Raw genomic sequence first — 18,169 nt, forward strand, 5'->3', positions numbered from 1 at the left:
ACTATGAAAATTGGATGGAGGAACTTCTGTTCATTCTCTGGCCTTAATAATGGAAGCAATGACTATGTTTTGGCAGTTGCCCTGGATTTAAAAGCGAGCTTCACCTGATCAGCTCATTTGTTGGAGATTCTGGTATTTGTATTGGTGAAATGAATTTGTCTCTTCAAACCTAAACATAGACCTTGACCAATTTTTTGTGTTAAAATATTTTTCTGAAGTTGAGAATATTTTGTACCTTATTGTTGAGAATATTGTCTACCTTATATTGTCTACCTTCTTCACCTCTGTCTTTACCAACACTGTTGGATCCCAGGCATTGGGAACAAAAATCCAGGAGGATCCAAACATAGACCCACCATCATTGATGAAGGAGTTAGTATGTGAATTATTACAGGAGCTTGACCCCTACAAAATTGATGGGCTCTGACACCATCCACCCGAGGGTGTTGAGAGAGCTGGCTGATGTCATTGCAGGGCCACTCTCTATAATCTTCGAGAAGTCGTGGAGATGGGGGGATGTCCCAGAGGACTGGAGGAAGGCAAATGTTACCCCTATCTACAAGAAGGGCTCAAGGGAGGATCCGGGTAATTATAGGCCCATCAGTCTTACTTCAGTCCCCGGGAAAGTCATGGAACGGATCGTCCTGGGGGCCATCACGAGTCAAATGAAGCACGTGATTGGGAAAAGCCAACACGGCTTCATAAAAGGCAGATCATGCCTGACAAATCTGGTGGCCTTCTATGATAAAGTGACCTGCTCGGTTGACATGGGGCGAGTGGTTGATGTCGTCTAGCTGGACTTCTCCAAGGCTTTTGATACGGTTCCCCACGGCCTCCTCCTGGAGAAACTGATGCGTTATGGCCTGGACAAGTGGTCTTTGCAGTGGGTGAGGAATTGGCTGACGGGCCGCACCCAAAGTGTGGTGGTAAATGGCTCTTTTTCAAACTGGCAACCCGTCAGAAGTGGGGTCCCCCAGGGATTGATATTGGGCCCAACACTATTCAATATCTTCATAAGTGATCTGGATAACGGGATCAAGTGTAGCCTGATGAAGTTCGCAGATGACACCAAATTGAGTGGGGAAGTAGACACTCTGGAAGGGAGAGCCACCCTGCAGGAAGATCTGGATAGGCTGGAAGAGTGGGCTAACAAGAACCTTATGAAGTTTAACAAAGATAAGCGTAAAGTCTTTCACCTGGGAAAACATAATCCAGGAGTGCAGCTCAGACTGGGATCCACCTGGCTATAGAGCAGCTCAGTGGAAAGGGACCTGGGGGTTCTGGTGGACAGGAAGCTCAACATGAGTGAACAGTGTGCTGCTGCGGCCAAGAAGGCCGATAGGATGCTGGGTTGCATCAAAAAGGGCATCACCAGCAGAGATAAAGAAGTCATTATCCCTCTCTACTTGGCGCTTGTCACGCCACACCTGGAACACTGTGTACAGTTCTGGTCCCCGCTATACAAAAAGGATGTGGACAGGCTGGAGGGGGGCCAGAGAAGGGCCACCAAGATGATCAAGGGTCTGGGAAGCCTGCCGCATGAGGATAGGCTGAGAGAGCTGGGTTTGTTCAGCCTTGAGAAAAGGAGGCTTAGAGGTGATCTCATCACCATGTACCAGTACTTAAAGGGGAGCTACTAAGAAGATGGAGACTCCCTTTTTGCAAGGAGTCACATGGTGAGGACAAGGAGTACCGGGTACAAGTTACTCCCAGGGACATTCTGATTGGACACAAGAGGTAAATTTTTCACAATGAGAACAGTCATTGGAATAATCTCCCCAGGGAAGTGGTTGACTCCGCTACTCTGAACACATTTAAGACTCAGCTGGACATGGTGCTGGGCCATCTCATCTAGATTGTGCTAGAAAGGTTGGACCAGATGATCCTTGAGGTCACTTCCAACCTGCTATTCTATGATTCTATGATTTGATATCAGTCTTTTCACTGAAGTGAAAAGAGAGGGAGGGAACATGTCACATTTACTTATTCAGGTAAACAAGTTTAGAAATTTTGCCTGTAGACAGGCTAAGAATTGCTACTCTAAATGAATGTATTAGTAGAAATACATGGTAGAGGTTTTTCCTCTCCTATATTTTTACACAAGGAAGGAAAAGTAGAATTCTGTTAGCCAGAAATCATTATACTAAGTCCTATTTAGTGCTAGTAGCATAACTGGAACCCCAGCAGTAAGGAGAATGGTGCCACTGCTAATACCCTTGGCATCAAAACTTAACTTATTGTATAGTGTTTTATTCTTCTAATTCTGTGTTACTGGTAATGTTCTTGTAGAACTTACAGGAAAAAAATAACACAACCCAATCTTGTGTTCATTCTTCAGATTTTGTTGTATATGCTGTATTTCTATCAGTAGGTTTGACTTAGAGTGTTTCTAATATTCCCAGAAGTGAGCATTGATCTCCAGAGGTGTTAAATGTGCAGCAGAATCTCTAACCAATGAGTGCTGTATTATGGGGGATAACGAAAAGCCAAAGCTCACAGTATTTTGCTCCACATGTATTTTCTTTTGATGTAAAACCAAACCTAAAGCACTTTTAGTTTAGAAAATATGCTACATGTTCTTTTTGCTGTAGATGTATTTCTTAAAATGTTATTAGTTTCTGAAATGGTTGATATAGAGCCTTATTCTTAAATGCTTTCGGTTGTCTTTTGGTCATTTTCAGTCATTTCCAAAGAAACTTTAAGTGGTCATAAATATCCCATAAGGTTACTTTTTGCTGTCAAAGTCCAGGAAGCAGGTGCTTAGTACCTAAAATGTCTCAGCACATCAACCACACAACATAAGACAACCTCTTATTAGGTCTCAGTCGTCTTTTCCTCCTTCCACCAATTATACAAGGGGTGGAAAAGAAGCTGTGTGATTGTTGTGTTTTGGTGTTGTGTGCATAAAATGCTAGACAGTAAGGTATGTGTTAATTCCTTGACCTTTTATATGTTGCAGTTTTTAAAATTTAGAGGGCTTTGAGAAACAGTGTTAAATCAGTGACTTAAAATTGAGAGATAAGAATCTGCTGTGTGAAGCTATACTTTTCTCATCCACAATTCTGATCTGTTGCTTATAGGCCTCTAACTGTGGTATCATAGAGAGTATTTTGAATTGGGTCAAATTTAAGGCACAAACTCAGCTGAACAAAAAATGTTCGTCAGTGAAACACAGTAAAATCAAGGGCATTCCGAAACTGGACGATGCTAATGATGCTGGTAAGAGCACGTATTTTTAATGTCTTTAATGTTTCATAGACTTTTCACAGACATCATAATTTTAAACCTAACTTTATTTCTTGTTCTCATGTATATTTTTTAATAAAATTCTTTCTTGTTTTCTAAACTTTCTAGAGCTAGAATTAAAGCATGATGGTGAATTTGATATTAGGAACACTGTCCTCTCTAGGGTAGAGAATTAATAACGCTGAACAAAAGTGGCAGTCAAGTTCCGTATTGAAAGAACACATATTTTCTAATAGTTGTTTCCAGCTAAATAGTGTTACTAATATTCTATTTTGGAGGTGACTAGTCTTCTTGACCTTTCTGATATAAAAAGATCAGAATCTTTATAGGGTCACAAGCTACAGGAAGTAGATCACATAGCGTGCAGACCTGAGGGAATGGTTCAAGAGACTTTTTTTCCATGAGATTTTAAATGCCATTAGGTTCCTGTCTGGGGATATAGGGCAAACTGGCAATCTCTGCTGGCTTGCTTCCTAGCACAGGCAAGAATCAGGATCAGCTGGCAATCTTTGTGCCAACAGCAATGGGATGGGAGTTGTTCTTGAATTATTTGAGGGGCACAGATGACTAAGGAGCTTGAAATGTTGCCAGTTTGTGTTAATGTTAGTTGATTTTTAATACATCCTTACATTAAGCAAAGATAGAGAAATTGCAGTGAAGTAAGTGGGTGGATTAAGTAGGTAAAAGCATGTAAGACTGGTAAAGGGGCTTTTTTTTGAGCTCCAGTGTTTTAGTCAAAGATGACTTGATGAGATGATGAGTTCTGTTTAATTTTCCCCCCTTTCTTTTTGATTCCTTGGGCTCAGGTTATTAATTTTTTTAATTGAGTTTTCTTCAGTATTTTATTACTTTTCCAGTTATTCAGATGTCATATTTTGCCTCAAGAGTTGATAATCATGTTTCCTTTAACTAGTGTTTTGCTTATGGAATTTGTATTCCTTAGTCAGATGCATGTTCCTGGTATTTTTCTTGCCTAGAAGATCGTGTGCTTGGAGAAACGTTTTTATGGATATCAAGCCTAGTGCTCATAAACAACATAATGAATGATTTTAGATACACTTTCTTCATAGTTTTTTTTAGCTCTGCTTTGGAGACCAGGCTTCAAAATCACTTTTTACTCAGGTTTTTTCACTGAGAAGTGAAGAACCTCTAACAGGGGAGCTAATAAAATATTACATTGCCTTTCACCCTGGAACTTCCTCAACTAAGAAGGCATGTAGAGACTCATTTGGGCTCAACACTGATGCTTAAAGTTTTGCATGGCTTGGATCCCTGTTACCCAGGTAGTTCTCTGCTGCCTAGTTATTCTTACATGGGGAGTAGGAACTGTGCATCTCCCAAGGAGGCTTACCCAGATATTGGTTTATTGAAGATCTGGAACATACTAGATTTCTTCCGTTGAAGGCATTGCATATTCAGGGTGGACACACAGGAAGGCAGAAAGGCATTCAGTTTTTGAATAAGATGTGTGTTGTCATATTCACACTAGGCCTGACTTTCTGAAGTGTTATATATACTGGCAGAGATGTTTTAAATTGGAGGATCGCAAGTAATACATTTAGTGAAAAGTTCTTTAGTCCCTTCTTTTTAAAGACTGAAGGTACCGTATGGATCATCTTTTTGCTCTTGAAAATAAATAGGGATTTTTGGTTCTTTTTGCACAAGAACTAAGCTAATGCTATAATCAGGATCTCTGACCTCAATAAAAAGCTACTTTCATTGAGAAAGGGAAGGCAGAAGATGATACAGAAGAGTGATTCCTTCAGTGTGGCTCAATGTCTGTTGCTCTGCTCTTGAGAACTTGTCTCAATGAACTTTGGTTGGTGACCACATCTGACTGAAAGCTTGTTTCTTAACATAAGGGGAAAAGGAAGTCCTGGTGCCATGGAAATTCTTTAATGAGTACACAGAACAAAACACTGTAGAACTATCAATCCTTTCTTTCTGTCTTTGGGATCTTAATAGAAAGGACTGGGGATTCTCAGGGTCAGGTGAAGTAAGGACTGTACATGCTCTTCCTGTGTGTGAGAGGTGATGATCACTTCTTCTAGGTCCAAAAAAATTTAACTCTTTGCTATATGAAAGTTTGCTATGAATGTGCACATGACTAAGCATATCACGAAGAGTTGCACAGTTATAAATAGTCTTTTCAAAAGAATTTCAGGCCTCCCCATAAGCTGGAGAAAAGGTTTAACTGATGCATGAAGATATAGTTTCAGGGAGATGGCTTCAGGACATTCATACATGTCGCACATAGGTTATCTGTAATCTGACGGCAAAATACAATAGTCTTATTTGATGCAGTTATGTTTCTGGACAAATAAATATTTGTAAGGATCCCAGGAATTACACTTTCATAAGCATGCCAGTCATATGAGGGAACAGGGTTGGCTTCGGTTTCTAATAGCAGGTGCCAGTAGTTGTTGGACTGAAGTAGTCCAGTGCAGCTGGGAGAGAATAGTGTCTGGCCACAGACCCCTCCGGCTTTAATTATTCCTGTGGGTTTTAGATTTTATTTTTTCTTCGAGTGAATTTATAGCTGAGGTCCAGCACTCACAGGTTTCTTGGGTGCCAGATACCACTGAATTTTTGAATCAATACTGGTTAATACCTAGGAATAAGAGAGAGGTGTCTGTATGGTGATGTACTTGTTGCAGATTTCCTCTCCCACTGAAAAGAATGAGGTACTGAGTCCTATACCTGGTCATTCTTGCTTTCTTGAGATCTTGATGAGATATACATAGTTCTATGGCTTGGTGGAGGAGAAGAGGTAGAAATAAAAGGAAAAATAAAGAACCAGGAATAGGAATATAGGCTTGTAAGGGAGCAGCTAGGTTACGAAATCTGGTGAAGCATAAAAGCCTTCTTTGAGCCTGCCTGTTCATGTAGTTTTCTCTCTGAGTTCTTTAGAGCTGTGTTCAGGAAAATGCCTGGCACATTGCATTTCCATGAAATTAATTGCTAATGATTGCATCCATTCCAGAAGAAAGTGCACCTGCATGGCATTTAGATGTGTTTTCTGCAGTTCATTTAGGAAAAAAAAGTGTCTCTCATATATTCTAAACCAGCAGACTAGTATTTTTCTTGGTATTTGGATTCCACCTTGCTGATAACATGGTAGGTATTGACACCTTTTGATACAGTGTGAATAGCTGCCTAATTTAGATTCTATTAAGCCATATGTCTGATTCAGAATACCAAAGATGTTGAATGTAAGTTCTGTGTAATAGGAAGTGCAGGGTTGTTGTAAGCTACCAGGTAAAGGCAAATCAAAGTATGTATTCTAAATGCCAATATATTCAAAACTATCCTATTAACAGTAGGCAGACTTAAACAGCTTGAAGTTTTTCTGCAATCTTTCCTACCACTTGGCCTTGATAAAAAAGCAAAACTGCTTAATGAGCATTTGCACCCTTGGAAAAGCGTGGGTTCCTGCTTATTATTTAGAACATCTATTCAACTATTACAGTTGCAATAAACAAAATATACATCTCATACCAGTTTTGAGCGCACTGGACACACAGGCACTGAAATGCAGTGTGTCTTGTAGAATCAAAATTACACTATTAGTAAAGATTTGTTTCTTCTGTTCGAGAAATTTCTGAGAATGTATAATAAGTGCAAATGTTCTGATCTTTTGAGCTTTTCTGTCAGGTTTTTCTTACAGTTGCCTGGCTTCAGCTGACAGACAATAAAAAAAAGAAACCACGAAAATGTAATTTAATGAATTACTTCTGAAAATATATTGTGAGGGAAGGGGAAATGCAGAATGGGAAATAACTCCCGTATATAACTCAGACATGCATAATGTATGTGTGTAAGAAATTTGCAGCTAGAAAAATTAAATGGTAAAGGTACAGAAGCAATCTGTCTGGTTTTTTTTTTTTTTTTGTGTGCAGACGTATGGGGACCATTACATAAGATGCGCCACCATTGCATCCCATTTTGTCTATTTTGCTCCTTGTCCATAGCAATCCATAGTGTATTGCTAAGGGCAAGGATACTTATTCTTGTTGTGTAGTTTTAGTGGTATGGAGGGCCATCCCTAAAACCAGAAATTCAGCCTATTTAAATTACCTGATGTAGAGTAGGAAGAATATTAATGACTGATTCAATTGTATTTCTATTATTTGAGTTTAAAAGTTATGCTTTCTGTTTTTTTGCCTTGCTTCTACTTCTTCCCGGACTGCAGGTGGCAAACATTCCTTGGACTGCACGTTAATATTAACAGAAGGAGACTCTGCCAAATCTTTAGCTGTCTCTGGCTTAGGTGTTATTGGTAGAGACAGATATGGTGTATTCCCACTCAGGGGTAAAATTCTCAATGTTCGAGAAGCTTCTCACAAACAGGTAAGTAGTCTTGTCATCTCCTTTTAGCTGACAAATGGATGTCTTCTGTTTATTTTTGATTTCTAGGGTTACTTCTTCATATTTTAAATTTTACTTTTTAATGAAAATTTTGTGGCTGGGATTTCATAAAGTACCAGCTACTTCAAAGCCTGGGATAAGCCTGGAAATATTAAGTGTAGTAGTATGGTACTGGAATGATAAAGTTCATGTCTTCACAAGTGCAAGGAAATTATGCTACAACTCACGTTAACATTTTGCCTGAATACTTAAAAATTCTAAAATTTTATATTTTCTCCATTGCCATGTGATTTCATTGACTTCCAATGTGAGGCAGTAGCAGCAGCATTACCTCATCACATTATTTCCTCTGCTGTCCATACTTTGTCTATAATAAGAGTTGTGTTGCAGATGCCCATAGAAATAGTGGAAAGAGAAGGTAGCTTTGTGAGATGACTTTTTGTTACATGCACTTTTCTCGACCCAAAGTGCTCTGGCTTTAGAAGAGAAAGGGAGTGGTGCAGTCTTGAGAATTTGCATGTACAGAAGAAATATTTACAAGCATGAAGGCTGCAAGGGGGCTGGGGATAAAAAGGGTATAAAGTTTGAGGTAAGGGTGCATTGAAGAAGTAGCTATAAAGCTCACCTGAAAAAGATTGGGATATTTCTGAATTTCTGCTTTTTACACTGACTGCAAAGATAATGTTTTTATACAGATTATGGAAAATGCAGAAATCAACAACATCATCAAAATAGTTGGACTACAATACAAGAAAAGCTATGAAGATCCAGAATCTCTGAAAAGTTTGAGATATGGAAAAATTATGATCATGACAGATCAGGTGAGTCTGAAATTCACAGGTTTTAATATACAGAGCTTCTTAAAATGTGTTTTGCGGCAATTTGGTAGGTTACCTTTTTGTGCATTATAACCTGCCTCTGCGTTATACAACATGGATGTATTCAGAGGGAATCCCTAATATATGAGGTTTTTTTATGGGAATAACTTATCTATATGTTGTTTTGGTTACTCCAAATGAACAGCTGAACTTTGCTGCACAGTAGTAGAGATGCCAAAGTAATGATAAAAACAAGTATAAAAAAGAATGCTTTTGATAACTCAAAAATATGTTGAAAGTAAGGACAAAAGGGAACAGTAGATGAGATAGTAATGCTAGAAAGTCTGGGAGAGACAAGAATGTAGGCAATTATTTTTGGATAATCTCATGAAGAGTGTGTCCGTTGTTCAGATTTTAGAAGTCTAGGAATCCTGTGCTTTGGGTATTTGTGAAGCTTTGTTATTTTTTTCCAGAGTGGTTGAACTATCAAGCATCTTAACACCAGTGAGAACTGTGGGCCAGGCTTGGCTTTCTTCCACAAAGATTCAGCTCTATGCTGTCTGGGAGAGCTGTCTAGCTCTCAGAGAAAACATGCCACAGGCAAAGAAACCTTTGAGCTGCAACTGTGCACTTGGCTTGGAAGAGCTTATTATTAGCTCAGGGATAGTGCCATTCACAGGTGGCTATTTTATACCCAAGTCCAGCTTGGAATCCAAATTAAAACTAACTGTTCCCTTCTATGTTTTCTGTCAACAGACATTGTTTTGATGTATCCAGGCCAGTGAGTGTTTTTTTGGTGGTTTTGGGGGATTTGATGTTTTATAAGTTTGCCTCATGTTTTCATGTTCTGATTTAGGATCAGGATGGATCTCACATAAAAGGCTTGTTGATCAATTTTATTCATCACAATTGGCCCTCACTGTTGAAACATGGTTTTCTTGAGGAATTCATCACTCCTATTGTAAAGGTATGCGTTGTATTAATGAGATTTTATTTACTACTTGCAGTGCAACAGAAAAGTTGATGAGGTTTTTTTTTTGGTTTTTGTTTTTTAAAGGCAAGCAAAAATAAGCAAGAACTTTCATTCTATAGTATTCCTGAATTTGACGAGTGGAAGAAACATATGGAGAATCATAAAGCATGGAAGATAAAATACTACAAAGGTTTGTTTAAAAACAAATAACTGAACCTCATGAATCTAAAAATACAAAATAAATGGGTCCTATGAAATTTTATTTGTAGCTGCTTTCATGATAGTATCTTCTATAATGATTTTATAATATTCCCAGTAAAATAAAAGGGGTAAACTAATGAAACTTGAATTTTTAATATGGAGTAACTATTTCTTTTTATTGCACAGGTTTGGGTACCAGCACTGCTAAAGAAGCAAAAGAATATTTTGCTGACATGGAAAGACATCGGATCTTATTTCGATATGCTGGTCCTGAAGATGATGCTGCCATTACACTGGTAAGAACTTATAAAAATGCTTCTGTATGATATGTTTTAGTTGCCATTGTTTACTGAAATGGCACATGAGGAAGTCCTAACAGGTTTGTTTTTTTTTTTTGGAGTAACTGAAAAAAATACTTTTGGGAGAGAAAAAAGCTTTAGGAAAAGATTTTAAATTTTGGGATAAGAGCTTTATCTATGCTACAAAATCAGCTCTACCTTCTGCTTAGTAGCTTTGATCAATTTTGCATGGTGTGGATATCAAGAAACATTACATTCAGACTTGCTTTTAAAGACAGAAAATGCAAAAGAGTATTCTGAGCAAGGCAACAGAGCCCAAACAAATGATGTTTCACGTCTGCTTGGGATCTAAATTTTGTTTCTGAGCAAATACGATCAGATAAATTATTTATTCATTGAAGATATATCAGTGTTGCATACGTGTATTCATGCATGTGTTCTACGTACTTGAGTTTGAAATCTTTTAGATAGTTGTGTGCAGGAAATTACTTGTGTTTCAAAGAGAGCTTGTGGAAGGACAGAGGATGGAGTGTCTGGAACGAAGCTGTTTTCTCAAGAAGTGTTTCACCTTTTATCTACTTTAATTTGCTATTTTAATTGTAGGTGATATTATAGAGAAAAAGGGTGGGAGAGAAAAAATTAAAATGGGAAAATACCCATCTTAGACAAAACAGCTTTTTCCTTATATAACAACTTCTTCCTTTTGCTGTGGATCTAGTAAAGTGGTGTATTTTTACTAACAGAAAGGTATAGTAGGTATTTGTTCTGTTGAAAAAAAACAGCTTGATGTGTCAGAAGTTATTTGTACCACTAATTTCACATCTGCCCAAGATGCACTTAAATATAATCCATGATTCCCCATCCCAGAGAATTGTGTTCATCTAGACAGAAAAGAAGTCTGTATATTTATATATGCATTAAACCAATTGGTGGAGAGATCTTGAATTGAGCTCTATTTCTGCAAATAGACCTCCATATACAAGCTGATATCTGAGGCCATATAACCTGTTAGGGCTGATCCTCACTGTTGTCGAGAATGATATTCTGTCAATTCGGGATGAAACTGCTCATCTCTGCTACACTGGGAACAACTACTGACTAGTACTGAAGCTGTTAACAGAAGCTTCACTTACACTTCTACCCACGTTTTCTCTGCTGATAGCTATAATCCCAGCCCCAAGTTTACCTCTGGCATAGGTGGTATAAGATTATAGGCCCTACCAGGCCTCATGATAGCTGTAATCTAGGAAAACAAAAATTATTCCACATAGCAAATTCTTCAGCATTCTGAAGAACTCTGTTGCTCGTAAATGAAGTCTTAGAATAGCAGTTTTAAGTAGAGAGAGAAAAAAACCCTTTTTATTCTATTCAAGAATAAATATTTGAGAATATTTTTTATTCTATTAAAATAATTTTTATGCTGATCCAGCTCTTGGTCATTTGTCACTTCAGTGGTCTAGAAAAAGTATAGATACACTGAAAGGAGATTGAAGAAAATTGTAAGAGTTTAGTCATATTTTTACAAATGCCTAATATTAAGCTTTCAGAGGTCTGACATTGTGAATTGTCGAGCTTTGTTCACAAAGGAAGTCAATCTGATGCAAACCAGGGTGATCTCACTTAGTCCTTTTCTCAGAGAGTAAGTTACTACGGTTTACTATTTGTTATGTAGTACCATGGTCTCCAAGGAAATGAAACGACGCATTGAGCTCTTTTGGAGTGCTCCAGTTAGAGTCCGTTAAAAAAGATAGCGCTGACGACCGTTGTCTTATGCAGGAGAGTGGTTAAAATCAGGACATGATGGAGTGTCTATATGTTATTCTCTGAGAAAAAAAGGCAGTACTTCAACAACTCACAAAATTTTCCCAAAGTAGTTGAAATTTTGCTTAAACCACATACTCAGTTTTTATGTATTCTTCTCTTAGTCTTCTGGAGAAGAAACTCACTGGAGGGGAACTCTGTTTCTGTACAGGACAAAGTCTTTCAGAACATTCCTGTGTCTTTTTGTAGTGATAAGTGGTTGCTTTAAAGTGACACCTTGTCATCATGAAGACTAAGGCCTGCAGTCAGCTGACCTAAATTCTGGCTTAGTCTTTTCATGAAGTGTCAATTTTGTCAAGTTATCAATTTTCTTAAGAGGACTAGGGCCAACCACTCAGGAACAGCTACAAATTATTGACATTCTGTGGCTGACAGAGCAAACAGGGCATGGAGGGGACAAGAAAAGGGGGATATTTTTTCCTAGTACCTTCAGTTAATTTTCTCGATGAGAGCTGGTTATAGTTCAGTCTAAATGGTGAACCCAACCTTAAAATTATTTGGGGAAAGATCCCAACACCTTTAAACTTGTGTATAAAAGGACAACTCTGATGTGAAGAGAGGAATAAGAATGATAAGATTTGTCTAAATGTGTACAGATTTCGTGTAAGTAATATAAATTTAAATTACAATCAGTGCAATATCTGTCAGTTCAAAAAGCCTTGCGCAACAATGTTTGAAATGTCATGTGCTTGTACTGCTGCTTAAATGTAAACATTAGTTATATGGAATATCTTGTCCAAATAAATATTATTAAATACTTGATCAGATAGTGCAGTACACTTAAAATTCTGACTAAAGTAACATACATTTACACAAACATATATATGCTGATAATTTAGTGTACTTGGAATCTTTTCAGGCCTTCAGTAAGAAGAAGATTGATGACCGAAAAGAGTGGTTAACAAACTTCATGGAAGACAGACGACAGCGTCGGCTACACGGCCTTCCCGAGGTGAGTCCTAAATAATAGTAATAAATCTGGTGGGTGAGATTTAAATGTAATGTAGTTTTTGTATTGAATGAATAATGTATGTGTTTTTTTCAGCAATTTTTATATGGTACAGCAACAAAACATTTGACTTACAATGACTTCATTAACAAGGAGTTGATCCTTTTCTCAAATTCAGACAATGAGAGATCTATTCCTTCCCTTGTTGATGGTAAGCTGGTAATTCATTATGATTTGTCGGAACATTGCTCTTTATTGTTGTTTTTTAAACCTGTGATTTGTATTGTAAAACCAGTGCATTCAAGTAGAGAATATAAAAACTTCTATATTTTTGTTTGTTATCATTCATATGCTAAGGAATTGCCATGTTTCTTCTGCGAGGAAGTTTAAGCTGTTGCTGTGTAGCCTTTTTACTTAACCAGACCTATTCCCTAGACCATACAAGTACTTTGTTTCTAGTCAAACTGTCAGAGAAAACAAGTCTTTTAAGTGCTTATAATAATTAAAATTCAAGTTGGCAGCTGAGCGCAGATGAAGATGCAAATGTTTTCTCCCTTCAGTCTTATACCACAGGCAGTGTTTTTAGTGGTTACTAACTTTTCCTGTAATCTTGCTAGGGTTCTGTCAATCAGGTTTGCTAACTCTCCCCTTGCAATAGCATGAACATTAGAAGCAGCAGCTTACTACACTACAGCTTCATTTGTAAAACTGTCTGCAGACGGCATGAGCAGGAATTTCTGCTTACATTATTGTCAGTATGCATATGCTTACTAAGATATGGAAAAAAGGCCTTGAGGTTTCATAGGGAAAAAAAAAGCCCATTTATCTCCACTTTCCAGTACACTTTTTATAGTGGAGGTGGTCAACTTTCTACACTACAGACCCATACCAAAATATTCATGCATCAAGAACTTTTTATGTTTTTGATGAGAACGTGGGATAGTTCACAGGTGGATAGAGGTAGTAGCTTCCTGGTAGGATGGATCTCCCGCTCTGCTGCAGAATGAGGCTGGGTTAGGTATGCAGATACATCTCTAGGGAATCAAAGAATGTCAGTCTCTGTTTCAGCTTCTCCAGACTTGCTTCCTCCCATAGTTAGGTGCTTGGATTAACTGGTAGTCTCTATGGAAGCATGTCATAGTTTACTGCTCTGGAGGAAGATTCACTATAGAGCTGCATGTTTCAAGAGGCCATTGTTCCTTGTAACATACTCTACCCTGACTGCTTTCTCAGAAACAGCAGAATGATTTTGCTGAAACTTAAAATAAAAAATGAACTTGCAGTAGATAACTCTTCATTTGAATTGAAGGTCTCTCAGATTGTGTCTACAGAAGTATAAGAAAATGAGAAGTGAACATATTTATTTATTTGTATGTTTGTGTATGTAATATAAGGTATGTATAATATTATATATAATTACTATCGGTGTTACACATAATATGTATAACACTATACATATATAGTATATGCTATACATATATAGTATGTACAGTATTATACATGTGATATTTTACGTATTTTATATATAATTGCTATCAGTGTTTCTGCCGACTTTGGCTGTAATTCTGCATTCTGGGCATGGATATGTGAACTGTTCAGCAGGTAGTACTCTAGCAATGGGTTTTGTTCAAAAGTATCATCAGGTGACACATATAGGCTAGTCTGGTGGCAAATCTCAGAAAAAATGAAATGGAAGAACATTTTGACTGTCTCTTCACATTTACTAGTTGCCACTCTTACTCCTTGGTGATTCTCCTGTGTAAAGGAAATCCTCTAAGTCTGTTATGTTCAATAGATCTTTGGTAGGAAGACGTGATGCAGGCCCATTGTAAAGAAAATTGGATGTTATGTGTTTAAATGAAATGGAGCTTGGAGTCAGTGTCTTTTTTTTCAATTTTTGCCCTTAGTTTGACCCAGGTTAGTAATGGTAACACGTGGCAATATTTTAGTGCCTTTCAGAAATGTATGTGAATTAAAACACTGAATAGATCAATAAGCATGATCTAGAGCTGGTTATCAGTTCTAGATAACATGCAGAAAAAACTATGCAATCCCTTCCACACAGATGTTGTACTTAAAGTGTGCCTAAACGATAAATCAGAAGATCAAAAAGACTGGCTTCTTCCTTAAAACTTTAGAAGATCTAAAAGGGAGACAAATAACATCTTTTTGTTGAATTTTAATGAGTCTTTGAGAATTTCACCCAAAAAGTAAAATTTCATAGTCCTTTAAAATACATGTGAGCTACAGTTATATTCGTCACTGCTGAATTTGTGTTGATGTTCTTAGGAAAAAGATTTTGCTGAGCAGACTGGAAAGAAACAACTCTTGACTTGTGGAAGCTGTACAGTTAGGATGAAGTTGCTGTTTGTTAGAATGATATACTGTATGCTGCATAGTAATGATTGGCTGAAAGGGTTATGTTTCCACTTTTCTGGTAACTTTCTCGGTTTGGTAAAATATTTTTTTATTATTTTAAAAAGAACTGAGATATTAATTTGCTATTTGGTTAATATTACAGTGTGAATTTGTTTCCATTTAATGTTTAGGCTTCTTTTGAGAGATTAGAAATGATAATAAGGCAAAACAAGTTTATTACTTAAAAATATATTCTTGTGTATGTGTTGAAAATGGCATATTCTTCTTGATAGGTTTAAAACCAGGGCAACGCAAAGTTTTATTCACTTGCTTTAAGAGAAATGATAAACGTGAAGTAAAGGTTGCTCAGCTGGCTGGTTCTGTTGCTGAAATGTCAGCTTATCACCATGGGGAGGTGAGTATGAAGGATGGTAAAGTTGTGAGGATTTTTAGCCTATATAAAATATTAGGTAAATGTTCACTGTATTGAAATTGCAAACCTATTGACTGTAAGTCTACTAATCACAGATTTACTTTTAAAGAAAATGAACCAAACAGTATATAGCTTAATAAGATAGAATATTTCCAGTCTATCTCCTGTTTTGTTTATATTTATCAGAAATATTAGCAGTCTCTCTCCATCCCTTCTTGTCTCCCTTTAAAAACAATGAGTAGTAGTTAGTGCAGTAGTACGTGCAGTCAGTTTGTGCCCCTTTCATTCCTCCAGAGAAGTGCTTTAGAAAAAATGGAAAAGCCCAGGGGTTTTCATAAGCGTAGAATGTAAGGACACTTAGATCAGGGAGGCAGTGTGTTTGTGGAAGAGGAAGCATTATGTTTTGCCGGCAGCTCTTGTAATAGGTTTACAACATTCCTTTCTCAGGGAGACTACTTTTTTGAAATTGAATTCAGATTAGCCACACATGTTTGAGGCATTAAAAATATATTTTATTGGCTGATTAGGAAAGACTTACCTCTTCTTATACCTATTACAATGAATATGTACTTTCTTGCAGCAAGCGCTAATGATGACTATAGTCAACTTGGCTCAGAACTTTGTTGGCAGTAACAATGTTAATCTGCTACAACCTATTGGTCAGTTTGGTACCAGGCTTCATGGTGGAAAGGATGCTGCCAGCCCTCGCTATATTTTCACCATGTTAAGGTAAACACAAATGGAAAGCTAAATGCATGCTTTTAAAAAGCCTTGTTATCAAACTAATCCTTTCACAACACTACAGTTGGGTTTTTTTTTTGTGGGAGAGGAACGGGGGAGGATTGAAATATTTTGATAGAAGCTCAAATTCTGCTTTACATCTGTAAGTGTGTTTTTGCACATGGATTTTTTGCGTGATTTTTCCATAGAAATGTTGTGGGAATTGTAGCTTTTAAGGAATTGAACTTTGAATCATAAGCCTGAAGACTGAAAATGTAGGTCACTCAGATTAGTTACTTATCTTAAATTACTTAAATACTTCTTGCAGAAGTAACTTTAAGTTACCCTGTTCAGTGTGAAATCTATTTAGTTTCACAATAGGAAGTGTATTGCTACCTGGTGATAAGTCCTGCAACTCAGTGTAGACTTGAACGTTGAGATGGATTCTTTTCCTTTTGGATGAGTTTCTTCATATGAAGCTAAATTACACATACATAATTAATTATGAAGACCTAATTTAATTATGCTGATTTTTCACAGTGAATACCTTGAAATTCAATTTGGCGTGCAGAGTGTTAGAATGTGTTCCTTAACGTAAATTATTTTATTTTTATAAGTTATGTTGCTTCTTTTATTTCCTAATTTCAGTGTGATATTTTAGCTAAAATTCCTTGTAGTTTCTTCTTTTCCTCTAATTTAAAGCTTTATATGTAAGTATCAGGTTTTATTCCCTTTCTCATATACGTTCTTTCTGTAGCAACCTAGTTTTGTACATTTTCCTTTTTGCATGAGATGCTGGCGATTGTATTCACCCAGGACAATGTTCTAGATGAGCAAAAGGAGTCACCAGTAAAACCTCTGTAGAATTTTGAGAGACTGCTAGGCCTGCAATTAAGCAACAAAGTTTTGCAACTATTTGCATGCTGTTTTGCTTTATTACTGGGTGACCTACTGTCACATTGAACTGTGTGTTCTGAATGCTTCAAAGAATGATATTTTTGTAGATGTTAAATGTCATCACTTATTAGTGTATCGTGTAGATGTTACTGTGAAGGAAAGAAACATCATCTGTTATGAACACACTCTTCCATTGGGAAGAACTTCCTTTTCTCAGGTAGTACATACATTGTATTTTCAGCTTCAGAATGGCAAAGAGAAAGGAAGACATGAGAAATATCTACAAATAGATTGTATCTGGACCCATGGACTGTTAAAGCATTATGTATTTTACTTACTGGACTCCAGATAAACAGTTTTCTTCTTTTTCTTTTTTAAAGCCCTTTAGCAAGGCTGCTTTTTCCATCAGTGGATGACAACTTGCTTAAATTCCTTTATGATGACAACCAACGCGTAGAGCCTGAGTGGTATATTCCTATCATTCCTATGGTTTTAGTAAATGGAGCTGAAGGAATTGGTACTGGATGGGCTTGCAAACTTCCAAACTACGATACCAGAGAGATTGTAAACAATGTCAGACGAATGCTGGATGGCTTAGATCCCCACCCAATGGTAAAAATAATAGTATATACTGGTATTTTATATATTTCCTAAACAAACCTTATTTTGTACTTAGAAAATTAATTCATATCCCTCTAGAAATGCTTGATTATTGGAACATCTGAGTTGGATTGTCCCGGTAATCTTATGTAGGAGCTTTACTTGACTGTTGGGATGAGGCTGGAGAAGTTCACCTTGAAGGAAAAACATTGCAATTTGTATTTTTCCACTTTTTTCGGAGGACTTTTTCTTCAGTCTGCTGACTGTAACCCTTCACAGTTGCAAGTCTTACAGGATAGTTATGACATGGCAATAGAGTAAAAAGTTGTACCACTCTTTCCTTTTTGAGGTACTACTACTTAGCTTCAGCCAAACTTAACATTTCTTCTGTCTTGTCTGAATTATACTCTCTTTTATATATCTGTAAGCATAGGAGAAGATATTGTCACAGTTCAAGAAAATCAGCAGCTTCTGAACTCCATCTAG

General features: G+C 37.1%; 1 protein-coding gene across 2 annotated transcripts in view; it reads left to right on the forward strand.

Annotated features, from left to right (window-relative positions):
- The window catches only part of TOP2B (DNA topoisomerase II beta), a 68,617-nt gene that overhangs the window by 32,767 nt on the left and 17,681 nt on the right, over positions 1–18,169 (forward strand). For both annotated transcript variants that reach the window (XM_082325583.1, XM_082325584.1), the window contains exons 11-21: positions 3,081–3,219; positions 7,439–7,596; positions 8,310–8,435; positions 9,289–9,399; positions 9,490–9,595; positions 9,793–9,902; positions 12,586–12,678; positions 12,772–12,886; positions 15,327–15,448; positions 16,047–16,195; positions 17,464–17,695. In XM_082325583.1, coding sequence (XP_082181709.1) covers positions 3,081–3,219; positions 7,439–7,596; positions 8,310–8,435; positions 9,289–9,399; positions 9,490–9,595; positions 9,793–9,902; positions 12,586–12,678; positions 12,772–12,886; positions 15,327–15,448; positions 16,047–16,195; positions 17,464–17,695 — 1,461 coding nt within the window. The remainder of the gene's footprint in view (positions 1–3,080; positions 3,220–7,438; positions 7,597–8,309; positions 8,436–9,288; positions 9,400–9,489; positions 9,596–9,792; positions 9,903–12,585; positions 12,679–12,771; positions 12,887–15,326; positions 15,449–16,046; positions 16,196–17,463; positions 17,696–18,169) is intronic.

Source organism: Platalea leucorodia (assembly GCF_965183815.1).
Source record: "Platalea leucorodia genome assembly, chromosome: 1".
Taxonomy (NCBI): Eukaryota; Metazoa; Chordata; class Aves; order Pelecaniformes; family Threskiornithidae; genus Platalea; species Platalea leucorodia.